General features: G+C 37.0%; 1 protein-coding gene across 3 annotated transcripts in view; it reads right to left on the reverse strand.

Moving 5' to 3' along the window:
- Positions 1-23,551, reverse strand: part of TPR (translocated promoter region, nuclear basket protein) — a 44,975-nt gene that overhangs the window by 8,907 nt on the left and 12,517 nt on the right. For 2 of the 3 annotated variants that reach the window (XM_032192818.1, XM_032192817.1), the window contains exons 16-44: positions 23,234-23,373; positions 23,004-23,152; positions 22,564-22,726; positions 21,973-22,107; positions 21,084-21,224; positions 20,745-20,913; positions 20,081-20,247; positions 18,993-19,145; positions 18,184-18,300; positions 16,829-17,032; positions 16,562-16,746; positions 15,994-16,141; positions 15,507-15,644; positions 14,670-14,801; positions 14,205-14,335; positions 13,667-13,877; positions 11,646-11,792; positions 11,054-11,252; positions 10,179-10,384; positions 9,583-9,644; positions 8,430-8,638; positions 7,853-8,125; positions 6,912-7,060; positions 6,017-6,100; positions 4,571-4,771; positions 3,122-3,253; positions 2,521-2,611; positions 1,859-2,043; positions 954-1,022 (exon numbers count right to left, since the gene is read on the reverse strand). In XM_032192818.1, the coding sequence (XP_032048709.1) occupies positions 954-1,022; positions 1,859-2,043; positions 2,521-2,611; positions 3,122-3,253; positions 4,571-4,771; positions 6,017-6,100; positions 6,912-7,060; positions 7,853-8,125; positions 8,430-8,638; positions 9,583-9,644; positions 10,179-10,384; positions 11,054-11,252; positions 11,646-11,792; positions 13,667-13,877; positions 14,205-14,335; positions 14,670-14,801; positions 15,507-15,644; positions 15,994-16,141; positions 16,562-16,746; positions 16,829-17,032; positions 18,184-18,300; positions 18,993-19,145; positions 20,081-20,247; positions 20,745-20,913; positions 21,084-21,224; positions 21,973-22,107; positions 22,564-22,726; positions 23,004-23,152; positions 23,234-23,373 (4,490 nt within the window). The remainder of the gene's footprint in view (positions 1-953; positions 1,023-1,858; positions 2,044-2,520; positions 2,612-3,121; positions 3,254-4,570; positions 4,772-6,016; positions 6,101-6,911; positions 7,061-7,852; positions 8,126-8,429; positions 8,639-9,582; positions 9,645-10,178; positions 10,385-11,053; positions 11,253-11,645; positions 11,793-13,666; positions 13,878-14,204; positions 14,336-14,669; positions 14,802-15,506; positions 15,645-15,993; positions 16,142-16,561; positions 16,747-16,828; positions 17,033-18,183; positions 18,301-18,992; positions 19,146-20,080; positions 20,248-20,744; positions 20,914-21,083; positions 21,225-21,972; positions 22,108-22,563; positions 22,727-23,003; positions 23,153-23,233; positions 23,374-23,551) is intronic. The other variant, XM_032192819.1, reaches the window with a different exon arrangement.

A 23,551-nucleotide genomic window follows, 5' to 3' on the forward strand; every position in this document is an offset into this window, starting at 1 on the left:
TGTCACCTCAGACATCTAAATCTGGGCCACATATATAGGTTGCCCTTACAAGTGACACACACACACACAAAAAAAGAACACTTATCCATGACACCCAACATTTAAAGGATTTGTAGACATCTGCTTCAAGAGAAAACCCTGCCAAAGTGTCGACTACAAAGGAATCCTGAGGTGACTCATTCATAAATACATAGGAATTATCTGCCTTAGTTAATATACCTGGATTATGGGATTTTTCACAATGTGAATCAATTTGTATCTTTTGTTCCTACACTACCTACAAAGCCAGACACTTCCACTCCCTCTTCCCTCATCCGTTCCCAACCCATGAAGCATCCTCTTCATCTCCTTGTCCACATCTTTCAAACCTTTCCAAAATACCCAAGCTCCCTTCCATATGCTCATTTATTGTCTAGGCAAGAAAAACAGGTGGTTAGGCCAGTTCCAAGCAGCAACTGAATGCCAGGTACATGCAATGCAAGCAGAATAAAAATATACTGAGCTGATGCCTTTGAACACAGAAAGTATACTTTTTCATCAAAGTCAATCTCTCCCCACCCTCAAAGAACTTGCACTTGTTCTGTCAAACATGGTTGAAATTAGATAAAGGGTCAGAATTAGTTGAAAGAGACCGTCAGCAATCATATATGAATTAGCATTGATCCTTTAGTATGAAGCTGAAAACACTTTTCAAATAATATATCCACTTAAGACTCATTCTAAAAACAAGTAATTAAATCTGACTTGGACGAAGTCAGTTCAACATCTTTTTTCTCAACCAAACTTTTCTAGTATTTGCATTCCATAATTAATATATAAACTAACAGCACTGAGATATTGCTTGCAAGAATTCATCTCACTCCTGACCTCAGCAGCTACATTTTTTTTCCCTAAAGATGTCTAAGAGTTATGAATTCCCTCAAGTTAGTAGCAGTAGACTTTCATACACTTACCATCCCACCTATACCAGGAGTTAGCTGAAGTCCACGTCCCACTGACTGTCTTCGAGTCATCTGGATTCTCTTTATAGTAAAGAGAAAAAAAAAAATGTGTGAATGCCTCCCTGGAATTCTAATAGCACAGAGTTGTTCAATCATAGCCAAGTACAGTGGTTATATGAGTAAGAGCATAACAATTACATTTCAGTATAGAACACTGCTCAGTACACCATCATACCTTTTTAAAGAATAGATCGTGGCAGCAGATACCCAATAGCTCACATCTGCTGCCTGGCCTAACCATGAAAGAGAAGCATGTAGGTTTAAATCCTGGGTAAGTAACATTACGATTCTATTTTATTTTCTACTGAGGACAAAAAATTTCAGCACAGAAATTTCGTGGCTCTGAACCACACAACAAGTTAATGGTAAAAGTACAGTTCCATAGTTAGATTATTATTTTATTTCTTGTAAAATTCAGGTTGTGACATTTTCATTTACAAAATCTATAAGTCTATGTCAAAGCATAATTATCAGTCAGACACTTTTGTTGAAAGGTTTAGCTTAGAAAATGAGTAGCAACTTTCCTTTGCCCAGTTTGCATTGGGACAGAGACTAGTAAAAATCCCTACTAGTCTGAGTTACATGTTTAAGAACTTTTTTTTTTTTTTTTTAAATAGTGGAAGTATCAGCCCGCAATAATAAATAACATTGGTATAATCATTTCAAGATATGAGTGCTTTACTGCTTTCAAATTCTCCAGCGATAATCTGTAGAATGAGACATGTTAAGTCATTTTGATCAGCTTCCATTTTCAGGATGCTAAATAGATGTGATCTATTTTTACAATATGCAGAGTACTTAGACTTGATTTAGAAGAAATCATACACTTCTTCTGAACTGCTAGGGCTATTTTATACCTGTACTGGGGGACCCAGTTCTTGAGGAGGAGCATGAATAGTTAATCGTGGAGGTAATGGATGTGGTGGTCTGCGTGGTGACTGTGGGGGTCGAGGGGCCTGTCTCTCTGAGGCAGATGATGGTTGCTGTTCTCTTGAACTTTCATGAGGAAAAGTGGACTCAGCAGCACTTGTACTTCCCTCACCTAAAACATATGGAGATATGGAGCAGTAAATGTATGCCATCCTAATATTATCAATTCAGAAAAAAATTAAGGTAGATCTTCAAATTCTGCTACCACATTAAAAAGGACATTTTTACTCTTGCAGAAGTGGGGACAGCACAATACTGTTACCTCAAATCCTTTGAAAGGGAACTTGTGCCAGCTAAGCCAACACTAGTACCAAAACAAGCTACTGATTATTCAAACACTGATTCAATTGAGGGGATTAATCTACTGAGCCATCCACAGCAGTTTCCACAGCAACCAGAGGCTGCAGGGTTATCAAAGGAATGTAGTATGTATCTAGAAGAGAACATTTCAACAGAATCTACATTTCAGGTTAAAATGATCATTAGCACTTTGCCGTACATCCTTAAGAGCAATTTTTAACACATGCAATGTGACTTCTAGATTTTCCCCTTTACAAACAGACTTTGAATAAACATGAATCAACCATACCACTATTTTGAGAATCTGCTGCCCTCTGGTTGCTTTCACCTCCTCCCAGGCTCTCCTCAGTTTCTGTTCCAGGATCTGTACCATCAGCACCCTAAAACCAACAAACAGCGTGTGATTTAGCAGCAAACACCCTCGGCTGTAAAAAAAAAAAATAATATAAAAGCATTGAGAGAGTAAAAAAAAAAAAAAAAAAAAAGTCATATGAAATCTTAAAATATTCCTGTAAATACCTATGAAGTTATGTATATGTATGCAACTGTATGAAATTTCAAAAATTTTGAGTATATGTGCATGCACAAATGTGAACAACATGGTCATCATCATTTAATAACAGACAATGAAATATCCAGCTTTTTGAAGAAAGTGCCTCACTAACGTGGCATCCACATTTTTTGACGCTGGCTCTTACACTTTCCATTTTCATTCAGTCTTACACATTCAAAGTTGATTTTTCTTGTGAAAAGATCAGTTATAACAGAAATTACTACATCTCCTAGCAACCTCAATTTTCTGGGATAAATGACTTTCAAGTATTCAAATGCATTACACCACCAATTTCTTCCAAGTAATTTAGCAGACTATAAAAAGGTACAAGTCTCACCTCAGCATCATCTGCTTCGTACCCATCATTCCCATCAGCACTACCAGTTCCTTCATTACTGTCATCACCTTCATCCCCCATCCCTGTGTCTTCATCATCATCCTCATCTTCCTCTTCCTCATCTTCATAATCCTGCAATAGTATCATAAAAATACCTTTGGGAAACGCTGAAAGAGCGGCAGGAACACTTCGCATAGTCAAGTGGTAAGCTTCGCTTCATGGTACAGAGACCCCCTTTGTTTGTGGAACTCTTTCTGAAGACATTCAGTGTTTATTGCTCGTAGAGTGGATATACGTATTTTTCAACTGCTGTTGTAGGTTGACCTTGGCTGGCTACCATATACCCACCCAGCGGCTCTCTCACTCCCTCTCTTCAGCAGGAGAGAGGCACAAAATAAGATAGAAAAGCTCAAGAAGCAAGACAAAGACAAGAAGTTCACTTACTGATTACTGTCACAAGCAAAACAGACTCAACTTGGAGGGGAAAAAAGATGTGGTGTGAAGAGTCCTGTGGCTGGTATACTGTGACGGACAGTTACAGACACTTCAGGAGAGACAGACAGGGCAGATGAGGTGGAGGAGCAGCACTCTATGGAATGGGTTGGACTGTACAGCATTTGTAGTTGGGGATGACATGGTTGAGATCCACTAATCAGGATTATGAGGAAAGCTAATATAGCAGATTATGGGAGTCTGCTATAGATGACCCAGTCATGATGACAACATCAATAAAAAGTATTAAGGAAAATCTTTAACTTGTAAGGACAAGGGCAACTGATTTATTTCAACTTCCCAGATATTAACTGGGATTATCATAGACATCAACAGGGCCAGGAAACTCCTAAAGCATACTGAAGATAAATTTGACAGAGGGACTAAAGGCGCCAACTATGAAAGCTGCCTACCTCACTCTGTTGTTTGTGAATAGAGATGATCTTGTGGGTGAAGTGATGATTGGTGGCTGTCTTAGCCACAGCAATCATGAAATGGTTGAATTTAAAATCCTTTGGTGATACAAGAAAAACTATCAGCAAAACTACTACCCTGGATTTGGGGAGAGCAGACTGTAGATTGCTCAAGAACTAGTTAGTGAGATCCGCTGAGGTCCACAAATGCTAGCCACCTGTAAAGAATGCAGGAGCAGGCAATTCCCATGTGTCTGAAGTGAAGGAAAGAGGGCATGAGGCTGGCTTGGCTGGGGGTGTGTGTGAAATCTCCTTTTGGAACTCAGAGGCATTGTGGAATTTTATAACTTCAAAAAATCAAGTGGAATTAGCAAGTGTCTTTAAGACACTAAGTCCAGGCTACAGAAGTAGCCTATACAATACCTATACAGCTAAAAGGATGCTCCTAATTACACTGATTGTGCAAGATAAGCTTCACAATTTTATCTTTAATCAAATGTAAGTACAGTAACTGTTAAATAAAGTAAATCTATGGTATACATACTTCCTGCTCGCCTTCATTTTCTTCATCATCATCTTCTTCATCGTCACTATCAATCACAATGACATCATCTCTCTTGGACTGACCATCCTGAGATGAAGAAGTATTTTGTTGATCTGACTGAAGAGGTCCAAGATCTATTGGTATAGACTGAGAAGTTTCTTCGCTATCCTCCATGGGAGTGTACTCTCCCTGTGTAACACCCTGTAAAATATAAAAGTAAGTAATAAAAGGAAAACAAAATGTAGCATATGACAATCAAATACAGACAACTAAAAGTCTCCCCAGGATCAAGGAATAACCATTCCTCTTCTGAGCATCAACTCTGAGCTGCTGTTTTAGAGTTCTTTTAGTCTGGAGGAACAGTAAAGCAATTCACATGATAGCCAGAGTTTTAAAATTTTCTCTTTTCATTCAGCACAAATGTATGTTCAAAACAGTTGAACTGAATCTGACAAATACGACCAGAAATGCTAAGTAAAAAAAAAAAAAAAAAAAAAAGGCATCAAGAAGAAAAAGCCTCAAAAAATGGGAAAGAAATTAGGACTCTCCTAACATACTTTTTGTAGCATTCAGGACTTCTGGTTCAGGTAAGGTAACTAGTTTTTGTTACTTTCCAAACAATGTGTCGCTGTAATGTTTTAAATTCTGCTGTAAAACAGCAGAATTTAAAATAATCACATTGAGTACTAGAACTTTTAAAGAAAGTTTAAAGATACCTGTGGAACAGACGTCACACAGACAGGATTTAGTGGGGGGATAAACATCTAAATATATAAAGGTTATTGAGGGAAAATGCCTTACTAAAGACTCAATATCCACTCTACTTAAATGAAATACATTCTACAACTCTACAGGAGACTTTGCTAAATTACAAAATTACCATGATTTGTACATGTTCCTTAAGAGAAAGATTAAATACACATTTTTCACTTGCATTTGGCTTCCTTAACTCTGCTACAATGTGCATTTTAAGTGGCTTTTATTTTAGTATCTTTGTTTGTTGTTTAGCCCACCATGACCCATCTAACACTAATCTTGCTCAAGGATTTGTGAAATCTTTCTCTAAAATTAAAGTCAGAAAGCAAAGGAGTAAATGAAGAAATGAAAATTCGAATTCTAAGACTATGACACATTTAATCTCTACATCTCAGTTTCACATCACAGAATTAGTAAAAAGATACTCTGATTTCTAAACCACATTAAATTACATTCAAAATTGCAAAGCTCCGTTAACATTCCCCCAGTTACTTATGTAGCTATATGCTGAGTCCAATAAAAATTCAGTATCTATCCTTGAACATAGGAAATTTAAACTTAAAATGATTTTAACTGCTTTCTATTGAAAATCTGCGAGACCCGATTTGAAATTTCTTTCAAAGACGTTGTTTGAAAAAAAAAGCTTATTTTTGCTGAAATTATGATTTTCTTTTTTTCAAATATGCTTACTTCTCCAATTGAGTCTTGTGAGTCTTGATTGTATGTTTGAGCTTCTACCTCACCATCGGTGCTCTCTTCTGCTGTCACTTCCTCCTGAAAGACCATATATTTTTCTCATTTAAAACACATCATTAGTCCTAAAGTTTGATTCTTTAACATAGTAGAGATCATTATAATTATTTTATATAAAGCTTATCTTTTCCCACAAAGAAAACCGGTAACGTTTATTATTCTCCTTTAGCTCTGTTTTTATCTAGCACCTGAAGAAATACAGTTTTCCCATTCCAGTCCACTGGACCTATTCTCTTCTACATCTCTAAAATTTTTCAGAACCAGGAAAGAAGCCTTAGTCTCCCGCTCCATCTCCACCCTCCAAGCAAATTAAGTGATTATCTTCTTACAATCTTGCCCTTCTATGTTATGCAACATCCGTTTCCTACACAGTTAATGAAGTGCCTTTGTCTTGCTTAACATTTTTCATGAGTTGTCTGCTGTGAGGTATCTCAAGTTCAATCCGTTTTTCCAGGATACCCCAACTCTCTCACGCAGTATGTCACATGCATCTTCTCTAAGCTTTTCCATGAAACTTCTAATCTTTGTTTTCTTGGCAGAATGACTGTAGATAATGACCTCCTAGACCACATTTAAAAATACTCTAAATTCTTCCTCTTAAATGCTAGAATATAGCCCCCTCTCTCGATCCACACTACAGCCAAGATGTGAATGTTGCAACTGCAACAACCTCTGCCTTTTATGTTACCCAAACACACTTGCTTTCTTTACTGTCAGAAGAAAAAGTCATGTCAAAAATTAACTGACTTGCTTTGAAGTAACACACTTTCTCTTCCCATTAAAATCAACCGAAGTGGCGGATTAAGTAGTAGCATTTTATGTTCCTACAAACCTCAGCACCAACTCTCTGCATGTTTCTCATTTTCTTTGGAAGAGGTACATCCACTGTCTCCTCTGAAATTTGTTCTGAGTTTTCCACAGTGTTATCCTCCTCTTCCTCTCGTGGACGTTTAGACAGAGAAGAACTAGGGGTAGCTGAAACTTAGAAGAACCTCTCAGTTACTCTCAGAAGCAGAACTACAAATGCAGGAAGCAGAAAATCAAGAGGTTTGGTATTTTACTCTGGCAGACCACCTCTATTTCTGCACTGAAAGATAACAGAATCAATTTCATTTTGCTGTCTCCTACATCATGAAACTATCAGCCTCTTTGGTTACAAGCCTTATGTTTTTGGATCCACATTCACTCCCTAATTGAACCCCAATATAAGATTCTCAGGATTATAGTTAAAATACTTATTCCAACATTTTTGCTTCTGACAAGGGCACCTAAGAATTAACAGAGTATCAGCTGGAAAACAAAAAAAAAAAGCAGTTTACAAAAGTCTGTTTTGTGAAGTAAGTATTCTAAACCAAATTCTACACTGTGTGCAGCAAATAGACATACAACAATGCACCACACTGAGCAGTATGTGTTCTCTGTATTTCATATTCCAGCTTACGTAGTTTACTAATGACTCCTAAAATTAACCTTGCTCCAACAGTATGGTGGAAACGGGAGCAGAAGGGTTTAATGTGTTAAACCCCAACACCACTCTGAATAGATAAAGACATGAATTTTTATCTTTAAGGAATATGGTGACATCAGAATTTCAGGGGTAGTGCTTTGGAATGTTCAAGAAAGGAGCCTACTTGTAAAAATGTGTAAAATTTGCAGTAAACTAAGGGGAAAAAAATCACAAGCAAATTCTTTTTCTGAAGCTAGGCCTGTTTTGACAGTAGAGCTACTTAAAATCAATGACTCAAAAAGTTAGGCCTATAAAATGAAACCAACCTGTGCCAAACACTGCTGTAGAAGTGGAGGGCCTCTCTATTTGAGAGCTCTGTACAACTTCTACAATGGTAGGGGATGGCTCCTGATTAGCGGGCTCAATCTGAGGATGACTTTGCTGAGTGGGCTGCACAAATGCAGTCGCTTGAGTCTGCTGCTGAACAGTCAAGATGGGCTGAGAGAGAGATGTCTGAACATTAGGGCTGGTAGAACGCACAGACCCACTAGTGCTTCCAAAGACGGGAACGTGCTCCACGGGTCCTTCTGATTGCATAGCTGAAAGGCAAACAGTAGCACATTCAACTGACTTCATATTATCTAGCACAGTTCACTTTCTCCACTTCAGGATGCCCTGAACAGTCAAACTCAATGTTTCCTAGATTCAGTTAACATTGCTTCTCGTAGCTGTCTTCAGGAATTGAGAACTTATGAACACTTCTGTTGCCTTAAAAAGCACAATATTTAAAAGAGATGCAGGGACAATGAAAGTACCTTCAAGTATCTTTAAACTAATGAGATTTCAAGGGAAAAGTAGCATTTATGTTTACTGTAGATCCCTGTACTACCCTAAAATGCTCACCTTCCTGAGTCTCCACCTGTGTTGTAGGCATAACTGTGGCAGTTGGAGTAGTCGTAGGATTAGTAACTGTAGCAGGAGTAACCATTGGACGGATACTAGCTCTTGGAGTAGACTTATTCCCAGCTATTGCTGCAGCAGTCACTTTACTCGGAGTTGACACAACCGGTGTTGGCTTAATATTTGCTGTTGGTGGATCTGAAGTGCTAGCACTGAAAGACAGGATTCATGATGGTAGCACACATTTTAAAGCAGATTTTAAAATACCAAGTTTAAATATATTATCATAACCATAGCCATTTTTTAACGGTTTTGAATTTAAAAACCTGCAAAGACATAATGTCTTCCAAAATTTGCTAATAGTTTAAAAAAGTGACCCACTATACCATTAGCAGCATTTTGTCCAGCCTAAAGGCTTGACAGATTTCTTAAAGGTTCATCAACTACAAAATCATAAGCAGGTCAAAAGGTGCAGTGCATAGCTCATAACATAAGCTGCACTGGGTCTTTCTTATAATCAGTTACTAAAGCTAACTGGCTCATTCAATACAGAGCAATGTGAAGTCTTGGTTGAGACAAAGATCAGCCAAATTATAAAATGGCATTTTTAAACATCACAGCCTTGGTTTAAATGAATGCTGTTATGAAAAATTAATAGGGAGCTGTTTTTCTAAACTTAGTAATACAGTAATAATCTCCATTTTAGAGCTTGGTTGCTTTTTCATTTGACAATTTTATCTGTTAGGTGCCATCTATTTAGTGCATTTCTCAAGCTTGAGCTCTTTGCACAAGGAAGATTCCGTCCCTCAATAAGGGAAAGGTAATAATCATCTGTACTACTTAAAGATTCTTGAAGTCTGAAAACACTTAAAAAATATTTTATGTTCCACAAAAATCATGTTCCTGGTGATTAATATGCCAATTCAACACCTGACAGGATTGATTAAATCAATTTATTGATTAATTTTTTTTCTTTATTGATTAAATGTGTCTAAGAAAACAGGAGAAGCATCATGTCTCAACTGGTATCTTCCAAGTTGCTAAAGAAAATTTGTGAAAATCAGTAGTTTACTAAAAAGAAGAGCAAATAGATGAAGACAAACCCAAAAATCCCCAAATAGAGAAACTGCAAAATCCCTAAACCCTTTTAACTCACATTCCTCTTTCACCTGAAGCTGGAGTAGACTTGAGTGAGATCTGCCTCTGCTGTTCTGGGACCTACAATGTAAGATGTAAAAGTATGCTATGTAAATATGAAACAGAGCGAGTGACTTGGTGAAACACTTCAGCTGACAGATCTCTTCACTAAAAATTGGTAACATTGGTTAGATTTCATGATTACTGCAAGTTCTTCAAAATAAATCAAACCAATAATACCAAATATATCAACCAATTCAGTAATTTCTCAGATCTTTTCAGTTATTTTTTGAAGCTATTGAGACATTCAGTACTGTCAAAACCTGCTGAACAGATGTATGAAAATAGAAAAATAGAGAACAGTGCAGTTTATTGGCTGATTCACAGTGAACAATACAACTGTATGCTTGCTAACATTGGGTATTAGAATTTCCACCTGTTATTTAGGATGTTTAGAAAAAACATGTTCACATAAATATTCCCAATAAATTAATTACTGTATATATAAAAAAACAAATTAATGGTGCTAGTGCTACGAGCTGTTTTTGTAGTTCAGTCATGGAACATAAAAGCAGTTTATTTCCTCTCACACAGCTTACTAGAAGGATTTTGTACCTTATTTGTAGATTCTGGTGGCTCATCTCTCTGTTCATGGTGTCGCTCTTGCTGCTCTCTAAGCTCTCTTTCAAGACGGCAGATTCGACCTTCATACTGTGACTTGAGTGCACTCATCCGCACTTCCAGTTCAGTCTTCTGCTCTTCTAATGAACTGCTCTTTTGCTTCCACTCTTCATTTTCTTTCGTTAGCTGTTCTTTTGTACCTAATTGAATAGGAAAGAATCCAGTCTTGTCACTGTAAAACTGTCTACTCTGCATACTGGATGTCTGTCGGTTTTAAAAGGTTACTGAAGTATTTTGAAATCCTAAAAAAGTTAAGCTTTAGAAAGAGATCTTAAAAGTAAACTTTATGTGCCATTTTTCTATTTAATTGCAATTAACTAAAAATAAAAACAAAATATACAATAAATACATCCAATAAATAAAAAAAAATGAGCAGTTATAGAATGCCAAGATGTTTTCAGCAAGTTCTTGCACCACTGTTCCTCTCAACATCAATTAAAAATAGAATTGATATGTTTTGAACCTGTACATTATGGAAAGGCAGGAAAGGAGGGAAGAATTACCAAAGTAGTCAGTCTAATCAACAAGACTGCCAAAAAAAATGGCTGGCAAAACTATGGCAAAATTTTAATTCCCCCAGCATACAGCTAGTTGTTCACTTGTATCATCTCCTTAAGGAATTTAAATTTCTAATTTTTAGAAAGATTCTGTAACATCCGGTCAAGAACATATTTTAGGGATTCTGTCTAAATACTTTCCACAGGAATAAATTTAAAAAAACAAACAAACAAAAAAAAAAAAACACACAAACAAAATCAAACAAACAGAAGACGACACCTTAAGAACATTAAAAAAAAAAAATACAATACCAGCTAACTGTGCAATTTTCTGCTTGGCTGCAAGCAAGGTTTTCCTAGTTTTCTCTTCCTTCTCAGTGATCTGCTGCCTAAGCTGTTCTTCCTGTGTAGCCTTCTCTTGCAGATCTTGATGAAAACGAGCAAGTTCTGATTGCAACTGTGATATCTGCTCCTGAAGATTTCTAGCTTCAGTTTCCTTTTCTGCTATACTCTATAGAGAGAAATTGGCCACAATGAGCTACTCCAGCACATACAGTCTAACACGCTCCACAGTCCTATTATTAGCTGGCCATCGTATAAAAAACTTTTAATCAACAACAACAAAAGGAGTCCAGTCCTCTCTGAATGCAAAAGCTGAGAGAAGAGCATTTTTTTCCCCCCACTTACTTAGTCCAAGAAATAATAAGTCACTAGACACAGGATTTGAACCAGGTTTAAGGTTCATCTTTCCTGGCAAGGTAGAGGCATAGCTTGGTCATTTCACATTTGTGTGCACACAGATGTATGTGTACACATAAAAACAATGACAGCCTCGTAGTCTGCAGTTACTTATTTAAGATTCTAGTAGAATACAGTGCTTTGAAATTGCTCACTCTGATCTTACCTTTTGTAAACTTTCAACCTGATTCTCCAAAGCCTTTGTCTTCCCTTCAGCTTGGCCGAGAGAGTCTTTCAGCTCTTGTACCTCCTGGGCAGAAACTTGTTCTTCTTGTTGTTCTACTAAAGACTGAGTTGCTGCTTCGGCAACCATCTGAAATATGTCAAGTGGTATAAGGCTACAAGGTACTATCCAATTAGAATGTTATTGCTTCCACAAGCTGCTTCTGCATGCAAATGAATCACGTTTACTTAAACGAATTAAGTTCTGGGCAAAACATGCTCATGGAGCAGATCCTCCTGGAAACTCTGCCAATGCAGAAAATAAGGTGATTGGTGACAGCCGATATGGCTTCACTAAGGGCAGATTGTGCCTGACAAACCTAGTGGCCTTCTGTGATGGAGTTACAGCATTGCTGGACAGGGGAAAAGCAACTGGCATCATTTGCCTGGACTTGTACAAAGCATTTGACACTGTCCCCATACCCGCCATGATATCTTGTCTCTAAATAGGACAGGATGGACCACTCAGCAGGCAAGAAGTTGTCTGGATGGTCACACTCAGAATTGTGGTTAATGGCTCAATGTGGAAACTGGTGGAAACCAGTGATGACAGGTGTTCCTCTAGGGTCACTGGGACTAGTGCTGTTTAACATTTTTGCTGGTGATGAGGACAGTGAGATTGAGCACACCCTCAGCCAGTCTGCTGGCGACACCAAGCTGTGTGGTGTGGTTGACATGCTGGAGGGAAGGGATGCCACGCAGAGGGACCTGGACCTTCACTCAGAGGTTGCTGAGGCACTGGAACAGGTTATCCAGAGAGGTTGTGGATGCCTCATCCCTGGAGGTGTTCAAGACCAGGTTAGATGAGGCCCTGAGCAACTTATCTAGTGGGTGGTGTCCCTGCCTATGGCACGGGGGTTGAACCAGATAATCTTTGAGGTCCCTTCCAACCCAAACTGTTCTATGATTCTATGGCAGCTTTGAGACGTGGGCCTGCGTGAACCTCATGAGCTTCAACAAGGCCAAGTACAATGTCTTGTATCTGCTCCAGGGCAATCCTAAACACACGTACAGGCTTGGCAGAGAATGGATTGAGAGCAGCCCTGAGGAGAAAGACCTGGAGGTACTGGTAGACAAGAAACTCGACACAAGCCAGCAACATGCTTTTCAGCCCAGAAAGCCAACTGCATGCTGGGCTGCACCAAAAGCAGCATGGCCAGGAGGGTGTTGAGATCTGCTCTCGTCAGACCCCACCTGTAGCACTGTGTTCATCACCAGGGCCCTCAGCAGAAGAAAGACATGGAAGTATTAGAACAAATTAGAATGGGAAGGCCACAGAGATGATCCAGGGGCTGGAGCACCTCTCCTACAAAGACAGGCTGAGGGAGCTGGGGTTGTTCAGCCTGGAGAAGAGAAGGCTCCAGGGAGACCTTATAGCTGAACTTCCAATACGTAAAGGGGGCCTACAGGAAAGCTGCGGAAGGACACTTTTTCAGGGAGTTTAGTGAAAGGACAAGGAGTAATGGCTTTAAACTAAACAAGGGTAGATTTGCATTAGATATAAGGAGGAAATTCTTCACTCAGAGGGTGGTAAGGCACTGGCACAGGCTGCCCAGAGAAGCTGTGGATGCCCCATTCCTGGAAGGAAGTGTTTGACACCAGGCTGGATGAGGCTTTGAGCAACCTGGTCTGGTGGAAGGTATCCCTGCCCACGGCAGGGGGTTGGAACCAGGTGATCTTTAAGATCCTTTCTAACCCAAACCATTCTACAATTCTATGAAAATACAAGTATTTTAATGAACTCCAATGTTCTGTTAACAATGCTGCTAATAATTAAATGATATATAGCTTATGATTTGTGGCCGTTTGAGCTAACAGCAGAATAAGTTATGTAATTTTCTGCTTCTCTCTTTACAGATAAGTGTTCCTGTAGTGTTGTCATACTAAGTGAATGTGAAAATCATTATCCAGATTATACTTAACTCTAGATGAATTTCTCTGCAAACAAACAAGAAGTTTATCTACCTTATCATGCTGTGCTTTCAGCTCCTCATACTGAGTCTTATATCTTCGCCCAATTTTCTTGACCTGTGTTATAGTTTTCACTTTTTCTTGTATGTCAGCCACTTTAGCATCTAGTTCTTTCTGCAAAGTGTCCTTCTCTGTTCTTATTTTAGTTACTTCCTCCTTCAGGTTCTGAACAAGATTCTGGCTTGTAGTCAAGGACGCATTTGTTCTAAATAGCAAAAGATTGGAAGGAGATGCAAATAAGGTATTTGAAACAATACATTTCAATACTGCTCATTCATGTAATACCATGGGTATCATCTGTAGTGAACTGTGTTATTTAGGACTTCACAGTACAAACAGATAATGCACTTTAGAGCACGTTCAGTTAAGAGAGAACTTCAAAACAATTCATGTTTCATTTATGTATTATCAAGCTACAGTAAGAATATAAAACAGCTACATTGGGATAGTTAAGAAAGTAAATTTCCAATTGGTGTTTCATTATAAATGAAGCTATGCATGGAAGTTTTTACTAATTGATTAAATACCATACCTGGCTATTTCTGCTTTAAGCCTGCCCGTTTCTTCACTCATTTGTTGTATACGCTTGGTGTTTGCCTCCTTCTCTGAAAGTAGCTTGCGATATTCTTCAAGATCAGTGTCCTTCTGTTGACTCAACAAATGCTGAAAGGTTGACAAAACAGTTTGCATTTTCAGAAGATGACTACACAGTTACACACAAATTCATTTTTAATTAGAGTTGCTGGTTTTGTATTTTGACTTGGACTGCCAATGAACTAGAATAGCCTATTTTAAAACTGAATTAAAAAGCATTGCTCATGCAAATACATTTCCTTGGTTTTGACCACTTTTTGCAATATAGCTTACATTTTTTGTTTTAAAAGAGCTTTTAGAACTTTTTTTTTCCCCCCCAAGGGTTGATAATTTATTCTCCCCACCCTGCCCTCCCCCAGAACACCTTGTTTTAAGAGATGCTTTTAAGAGATGCATTTCCCACCTGTGTCCGGGCTTTCCAGCGTTTGACATCTTCTTCCAACAACTTTTTCTCTGCCTGCAACATTCCACTTTTCTCACTCAATTCAGCATTAGACTCCTGCAGAGGTAGAATGTCTGCCTCAAGCTTGCGTACCTGAAAAAAAGAATAGTTGGGGATTAAACTACCTGGATCTTTTAAGACTGAAGAAAATGGAATATGGTAAGCCTTGAATAATGGTGGTAAGAGGGACAGAGAGATCCGAAAAAAACAAAAACAAACCCAACACAAAACCACCCTCAAGAAGTCATGATATAGCTTCTTTTCCCACTCACTGCCCTTCAGTAGCCAACTGTGTGCAGGGAAAGCAACAAGGAGCAAAAGCAGGGTACAAGCCTACAGGGAAAAAAATTATAAGCACACCTTCACAATCTCAAGATTCTCACTTTGTACCTTGCAGTAGTAAACAGATTATCAATTATGTATTAGAAGTCAAGCAATGCTGCACTGGATTCTATCGAAGCAACTGGTATGCAGAAATGTGAAGAGGCAAGTATGTTCCTTTTAAATTCTTAGTAAAGCTATGGACTGCTTTGTATCTATTTCTGTGCCATTTTTCATTTACCTGTTGATATTGCTGTTACAATTTTAGCCAGATTTTCTCTTCCATTTAAATCAAACGGAACTTTCGACTTTCCAATACTCTAGGAGAAGCAGTGTCTTATAAAATTCTCAATGGAACATTTCCTCGGTTGTGTATGATGTAAAGGAATAATCCCAGTTTAAATAACTAGCAGTGATATATCCAGACATTAACTGTCTGACTTGAATACACAGAAACAAGTGAAATACAGTACTAACCTTTGCTTGCATTTGTTGTAGCTCTTGTTCTAGCCTCTCCTTCTCTTCTCTTAGCATCTTGTTGGTTTCTATCAGTACGTTCATGGTCTCTGTTTTTTTCATTAATTCTTCATGCTGTGCAATGGTTTTTGCTGTTACCTTTTAAAAAAGATTGTACTTACTCATTTGCTTTGCTTTGGCTTACATATGCTTACATACTTACTGGGATCTGTCTTACATAGCTATTGTGGCATTCCTTGTGTCACACACATGTTCAAAACAAGTAAATATCAATAACAAAAAAGGATGGGGGAAAAACTCAGAAAAGATCTTTATTTTCCCTATTTATGTGTTTTTGGGATTGCCACACTGCTTCACAGGACCCAGAACAAGACCGTCCATTTGGCTATATACTAATCCCAGCTTAGCAAAGGCAGTAAATGAGAGAAAGAACACAGAGAACAGCCCTCTACTTACTGAAATCATAAGCAATAATATCCAGCCATACCTGCACCTTCTCTCTCTCAGCATTGAGACTGTCTTGTAGTTCCTGGAGTTCCCTTTCAAGGTGTTCCACTCTCTGACGATAACGCAAACTTTCCACCTGTGCCACCTCAAATCTAGTTTCTGCTATCTCCTTTTCTCGACGTATAAATCTGCAATAAGAAAATGAACAAAGCATTATGTCAATGAAAATGCAAGACAAAGCATTTTAAGTTAAAGTTGAAGCATCTTATATCTGAAAAATTACTGAGTTCAGAAAGATCAAGAAGAAAATACTAGAAAAAAATATTCTAGAATGATTTAGATAAACTAAAAACAACAAGAAAATAATCCCTATGAAACTTGCTTGCCAATCATATTTTTCCAAAATCTGCTTTAGGTTCTTGTCGAAATTGACTCTCAGTTTCTTTCTAGGAGTAGAAAGAAGTCTCCTTTATTAGTGATGCAGGACAATCTCTACCAAGTTAAAGGGTACTTACATTTTACACACTGTGCTTGAAATATAAAGCAAGAAAGAACGATTTAATTTGGCAACTGAATTTATAAACACCACCAGAGGGAGCTAAGTTTACCTAAGAATTTCTAAGATTTGTTCCTGGGATTTCCCTTCCTCGTTGAGAGAAACATTCAATGCAGATGGCATGGCTTCTTTCATAGATGTCACCATCTTGTCACTCAGACTTTCCAGTTGTTCATGTAATAATCGATTTTGTTTTTCCAAGTCCTCGCAGCGGGATGCAAGTGTTGAAGCTTCATCCTACAACAAAATGGTTCAATGACTGAAACCTATATAGACTGGTAGATAAAAACACCTACTAGAACCATAAAAATGATCATACCTTCATCATTCTCTCTCTCTCTTCCCAGGAAGCTTTACACTCTAGCAATGCAGACTCAGCTTTCTGAGCAGCTTCTTCAAGCTGCTGCCGTACTGCTGTATTCTTGGCAACTTGCTCTTTAATAGCCTGTAATGCTTCAACATCAGCAGCATGAAGCATTAATTCCCGTTCATATTTATTTTGAGCTTCAGAAGCCATCTTTGCCTGCAGAAAAAAAGGAACAGATTCTGATATCCTTAATGTTAACATTTAATATATACATAGAGATTCACAAATGCTAGACAAAATTAGTGATCACTAATGAAAACCACTGGCCAAAACCTCTGTCATTCTCAAGTATGAAAGAAACAGATATTCTTAGAATGGTTCCTTTTAAGGAACTATTATTTTTAAGAAAAGTTAGAATTTATAATTATTTCCTTTAGTGGCTAGGAGGAGCTAGTCTACAATCAATCCTCTTGCTGCAGATTTTGCATGGATGCGATGCAGGAATTCTTTCAAGAACATCCACCGAATAGGCAAAGATATTTATCACATGAGGGTAAAAAACTTAAGACCAACTGCAGTCATAGTATTAGGTAAAAAAATGGAAACGCCTGCCTATTAAATTTTGGGTTGGATGAACCAACAGCCAGAAGTTGTTCTCTATCCTTTACACTAATCAGTGTTGCTGGAGTTCTCACCTACAGGTAAGCAGATTCACTGTGGAAACATGGCTAACAAGACAATCTTATCAGGTGCTGCTAAATATCATATTGCCTGCAGTTTTAAAAGATGACAATTATGTTTTGGGTTAAAAAGGTATTTTCCCCATTGTTTTGTTGTGTTCATTTTCTTTTTCCTTCCCGCCTCAGAAGAGAGAACTAGAAATTCATTAAAAAGTTAGTTACTTTCCACAATCAATCCTTTCACAATGAAATAGACCTTAGAAACAGTGAGTGGGTGGCACCCCTGCCCACGGCAGGAGGGTTGGAATTCGATCTTCAAAATCCCTTCCAACGCAAGCCATCGTGTGATTCTCTGATAGCACCTTCTGCTGTTTTATTTTTTTTCTTCCTTTTTTTTTTTTTTTTTTAGTATGACAAAAACTATGCCTGCAACACTATATTATGTTCAACATCAGTTTACTCTGTAACACCAAAATGTTTGATAAGGTGAAACAACAAAGCATTAAATAAGCAGATGTTCACAAAATAGGAAAAGAATTTTAAGAACATCTTCTCTATCTGTCAGTCACTGATTGGAAACACAACCTTAGAAAATGTTTTGAATTCTGGTTAAAAAAAAAAAAATGATGAAAAGATTACATTAATTTTACTACCATTGGCTAAAGTAGTCAAACATTACAAACATACTTGTTCCTGGCAGTCACGTCTGGCTTGCTGTTCGTTATTTAGAGCTGTACTGGCTCTCTGAAGGGCTTCCTGAACTTCTGACTGCACAGTTGTAAGACTCTTCTTTAGTTCCAATAGCTGTAGTGAAAAAAATGCAACCAAACAAAACAAATCTTAAAGACTAAATGGTAAAGTATTTTACAGAATGTTGAACTCTGCAATGCTTTGAATGTAGAGAGTTACGAATCATTTAAAGCTTAAGTATTATTTTACAACAAGTTGAAATGTAAAATGAAATACTTCTATGGCTTTGACTTATAAACACTCAGAACTCATTCCTGGCAGAAAAATATTACTGTTCTTTCAGAGTCAGGCTTGAAGCAATACTAGCTGCAGTCATCATGCTTCTTTCAAGACCAGTAAGAGCCCAAACGCAGAACGAACAAATAAGGGGAAAGACTGCTCCAGTTTTAGGGTATATGAACATTACAAATGTGTTTTTGGTTCATGTTACAAAAATGTTTTTCTGAAACCTTTCTCAAAGGTTTTTACTTGTGTTTTTTTCTGCAACTAGTGCTCAAAGTTCAAGAGGACAGTGACAGTTCTAAATACACCACCACCCTAATGAAGCGATAAACTTAATGTACTACTCATGTTTGGTCATCTCTCAAATTTAGTTAGGCTTTTGTATATCCTAAAAGATTTATTTTGGACACTACTACACCGTATTGCCTCTACAAAAGGGAGCGAGAATAAATCTATGTTTAGGAAGTTAAGTAAAAGCATAGTCTTGCAGACTCTTCGGAAAGGAGGTGGTATTCGATGCATACCTGTTGTTCCATATTCTCCACAGCTTTACGTTTCTCCTCTTGAAGTTCCTGCTTTTCTTTCTCTGACTCCATCAACTTCTTTTCCAGCTGTGCTTGATACTCTGAAGATTCCTTCAGACGAGCTTCAACAGCTGCACGAACTTCCTCTGTCACCTTCATCAAAATCCATCATAAGAGGTCAGTATTTTTTTGTCTTATTTTGCTTTAAATATGGTATTCCAATGTGAAACCAACATTTCAGTGATATTTTAAAGTCAGAGCAGGTATTCTCAAGATCTAATTTAGAACATCACTGAAAATGTTGAAAACCACATATAGCACAGAAGAAAAAAAAAATCTGTTTTTTCAAAACTGCAATACAGCATGAAGTACATGTAAAAAAAAGTTTCAGGTGACTATATTCAAATACACAGAAGCCAGTATATCTTCTTAGTACACACTAAAGTCTACAATACTCATAAAGCAAATGAAGCTACAATGAGATTTTTACAGAATGAGAACACAGACCAGAAGAGAACTGGATACTAGACTAAAAACATGCTGTCTTCTTCTGATGCTGTAACTTAAGCAGAAAATGAGAATTCTGTTTTCCCAACTCTTATTTTGACGTGCTGAACAGCTTAGAAGAAGGGGTTAATGTTCACCATTAACACGGTGAAGTATTTTACAGAAGGGAGACCACAAAGAATGTTTTCTTGCATCACTGAAGACCATAACATTTTGATGGAAAAGGTAGGGATTTAACTGCTTTTGACTGAGAGCTTAATAAATTTTTTAATCACTGATCTCAGTGTTATAGGAAGAATTTTTAAAAGATAATTCCACTCTTTCTTCTACAGACACGGGCAGAGTACAGCTGAGTCAAATCTATGATCTAACATTCTAAAAATATGCTGCAAAAAGTATTTCTATCACTAGAAGTATTTTTAATCAATTTTGTTTGTTTGTTTGTTTGTTTTTTGGAACGCCTTCTAAACAAGCTTGACTTTCTTTGCAACACATCCCATAATTCTACAGACTTCAATATGAACCAAAAATTACATCTTTCATTTTGCTTTATTCAAGAATGTTAAATGTTAACTACTTACTTGTTTTTCCTTATTAAGGGATTCCTCTAGACTAAGAACCATGGCCCTGTACTGTTCCACATTATTAGAACTAGTCTTAAGTCTTTCTCTCAGGTCATTAACTTGTTCGTCAGCTTGCCTTAGTCGAGTTAGAAGATCATCCACATCTTCACTTGTACTAGGCTGACCTGTAATATCAGAACATACTGTTAACTGTGGCAGCTTTTAAACCACTGTTCTATTTAAAAGCTGAAGTCTTTTAAGGGTAACAACAAGAAAGAAAACAATAATAATTATAATAGTAAAAGACTCTCACAAAGTTTCTCTACAGAAAATTGTCATCCCTCGTCAAAATAGAAACTTACAGTAAACAACTGTTTCGCAAAAAAATGGCTTTTTAAGAACAGGTAACATTATAGATGGAAGAGCCTTAAAACAAAAATAAAATGGATCCTTACATAAGTTTGGCTTTAATTTTTTTCCTTTGTTAAAGTTGACCCGGGGTTAGATATTACTTTAAAAACTTATCCTGGTTATCTTTTGCTTGAATCTGTGGTTGCAATAACAAAGGTTTCTTATTTAGAGTAATGATCTTACTCTAAACGACAATTTTTATCGTTCTGCAGAGAGCAGCATTTAATATAAAAATTAAATGTAGGAAATTCAATGTAGGAAAACACCCTACCTTTCCCTAGAGCCCTCTGTGATGACTGAGATGCTAGCTGAGCCTCTGTATTATTAAGTTGTTGTTTCAACACTGTAGTTTCTTTCTGGGCATTCTTCAGAAGTTCCTTTGTGTTAATGTGACGGTTTGTCTCAGTCTCTAGTTGCCTCTTAAGATCCAGGATATGAACCTGAAAACACAAGATTTTTAGACTTGTATTTAATTCACACATGACATGAAGCCCCAACACATTTGTAAATTTCATGTATGAAAAACAATGCACTGTATGCTAGCAGAAGCCATGCAACTCAGGTTTTATTTTCACTAAAGCAATTATTACATATTTATAATTATACTTGCCTCTTGATTTTTGGAAAGGGCATGTCTTTGTTCCACCTCATTTTCTAGTTTCTTCTTTAGCTGAGATATCTCACGCTCTAGCTTTTCTATCTGATTATTGAGTCTTTGTTTTGTTTCTGTTTCAGACCTCTCCAGTATTCCCTGATAAAAAAGCATCACACAGTATGCTTACAACACATTTCAAAAATTTTTTTCTGAATTACTGCAGTTCACAAAAGGTTATTGTCACAACAATTCTCTTATCCACAACATAATTACTGCACAGAACAAGAAATAAGAGGTAAACATAGAATACTATGAGAAGTCACATTTAAAATTTATGACTTGGTTTTGAAATATTCTTTAATAACATCAATACAAGAACTACTATTAGGAGAAAATCCATTATCTAAGCAGTCCAATATTAGGGATTAAAAAAACAAAAACCGACTACAGAAATAAGAGTCAGTCACATGACAAAGTGGGCAGCCTTCAATATTTACGCTGTATATAACTAAGTACACTTTAAAACAGAAAACAGAATTATAAAAAAATAGGTACCTTAAAACAATATAAAAACTACCAAGGTGGACATTTATTGTTATAAAAATTAATATATCTTGTTTTCTTTGTACTATTATTTCCTCCATATTTTACTGTGAAAATCCTGCTCCTTATCTAAAAATTCTCTATTTTATACGTGGATAAAGTCCTGAGTATCATAATTCAGGATAGGAATTACAAACTTGCTTAAACAAGTTACTCAAGTAATTTACAATCAGTGTCAAACTTGTAGTCAAAAAAACCAACCTCTTTTCAGAACAAATTCTATTAATGCTGAAGTCAATTTCAATTGGTATTTATTGCTAACTCTGACAGATAGACCAGATTTATCAATAATACCACATACCTGAATAGTTCGCAAATTAGTAAGTAGTAAGTTCTGTCCTCTTTGTTCAACCAGTAAAGACTCACGTTGCTGAGTCAAACGCGCATCTGACAACTTCAAGATATCCTTCTCTTTTTTTAAGTTTTCTGCTCTCACCTTTAAGATAACAATTAACAAGAACTTTGTTATCAATCCCAAATTTGTTTGTTAATTTTAATTTGGACAATACTAGCTTATAATCTGTTAATACTCATGAAAAAAACAAGCATTCTATGTAAGATTACAGATTGTAAATTAAGATTTATGCAAATAGGCCAAGAACAGTAAGAACATAACTGTTTTACTAATCACTTTCTGTTTTCTCTATAAATACGAGTTTTGAAACACCTTGTACATTTTATTTCACTTCATCTTTAGTCAGTACTTAAGATTTTTTCTGGAATGTTACAAAGGCACCCATAAATACAATGACATACACGTACACAAACTGGTACAAATGTAATAGCTGGTACATTTCAAAAATCCACACATTCAATTTTCAGTTTTTAATTGTATGAAAAATTCTTCTACAAACTCAGAATATCTGAGACTATAACACAATATACTGCTCACCTCTGCCACAGCCAGTTTTTCATTAGCTCCCCTCAGGTCTTGAGTCATAGTGTTAATAATCTGCTCTTGCTTCTGAGTTGTTGCTGTGAGTTTCTGGGTTCTTTCATGCAGAGACGTTATTTCTCGACGATAGCCTTCAACATTATCCTGTAGCATCTCATAACTTAGAACAAAGCAAAGTATGTTTGTGATTTTTTTTTTTTCAAATTTATTTGTAAGAGGTCTAAGTACACAGCTACATATCATTTTCACGTGTACGTTTTCTCATAGCCTTATGTGGCACACTCATCTAGAAAGTATGTTCTTGATCCCACCTTCATGATTTTGTGTTCTTAACAGAAATTGACAACTCTCCCAGAGCAACCTACATCAAGGAGTCAACGTGACTCTACTGACAAAGAACACACACATATGGTACTGCAATTAAGTAACTGATTTACCGTTTGGATGCAAATTCCAGCTGTGTAGATATCTTTGCATTTTGTGACCTTAATTCTGTGACCTGCTCCTGAAGCTTTTCATTTTGTTCATTCAGCAGCTTGTCATTCTCTGCTTTTTCTTTTTTATAGTTCTCAAAAACTTCCTGCAACTACATTACAGAACAGATGTTGAAGTGCTTACAAAAGTAAAAACAATGATAGTTTTCTACCATGTTTACTGAAAATAATACCTGCTTAAGTGCAGCCTTAGCCTCCACTGTCTCCACTGACTCACTCATCGACACTGGAGCAGGAGTTGACATGGCCTGAGGTATGCTTGAGCGCTTTGGAGTAGATGTAAGAGAGATCTCCTCTGTTAGTATGCCTGATGCTAAAAAAAATAAAATAAAATAAAAAGGGTAGAAATGGGAGGGGCTTTTAAAGGCAACAATTGAATGAATGCTTGTCAAAGCATCATATAACCATATTTAAACATGGCTAACAACAGTACCACGTTTCCTAGAAAAGCCTTGGGCACTACTGAGAAAGCAACTGGTTGTCCATTCTTT

The sequence above is a fragment of the Aythya fuligula genome, chromosome 8 (genome assembly GCF_009819795.1).
Source record: "Aythya fuligula isolate bAytFul2 chromosome 8, bAytFul2.pri, whole genome shotgun sequence".
In the NCBI taxonomy this organism is placed as follows: domain Eukaryota; kingdom Metazoa; phylum Chordata; class Aves; order Anseriformes; family Anatidae; genus Aythya; species Aythya fuligula.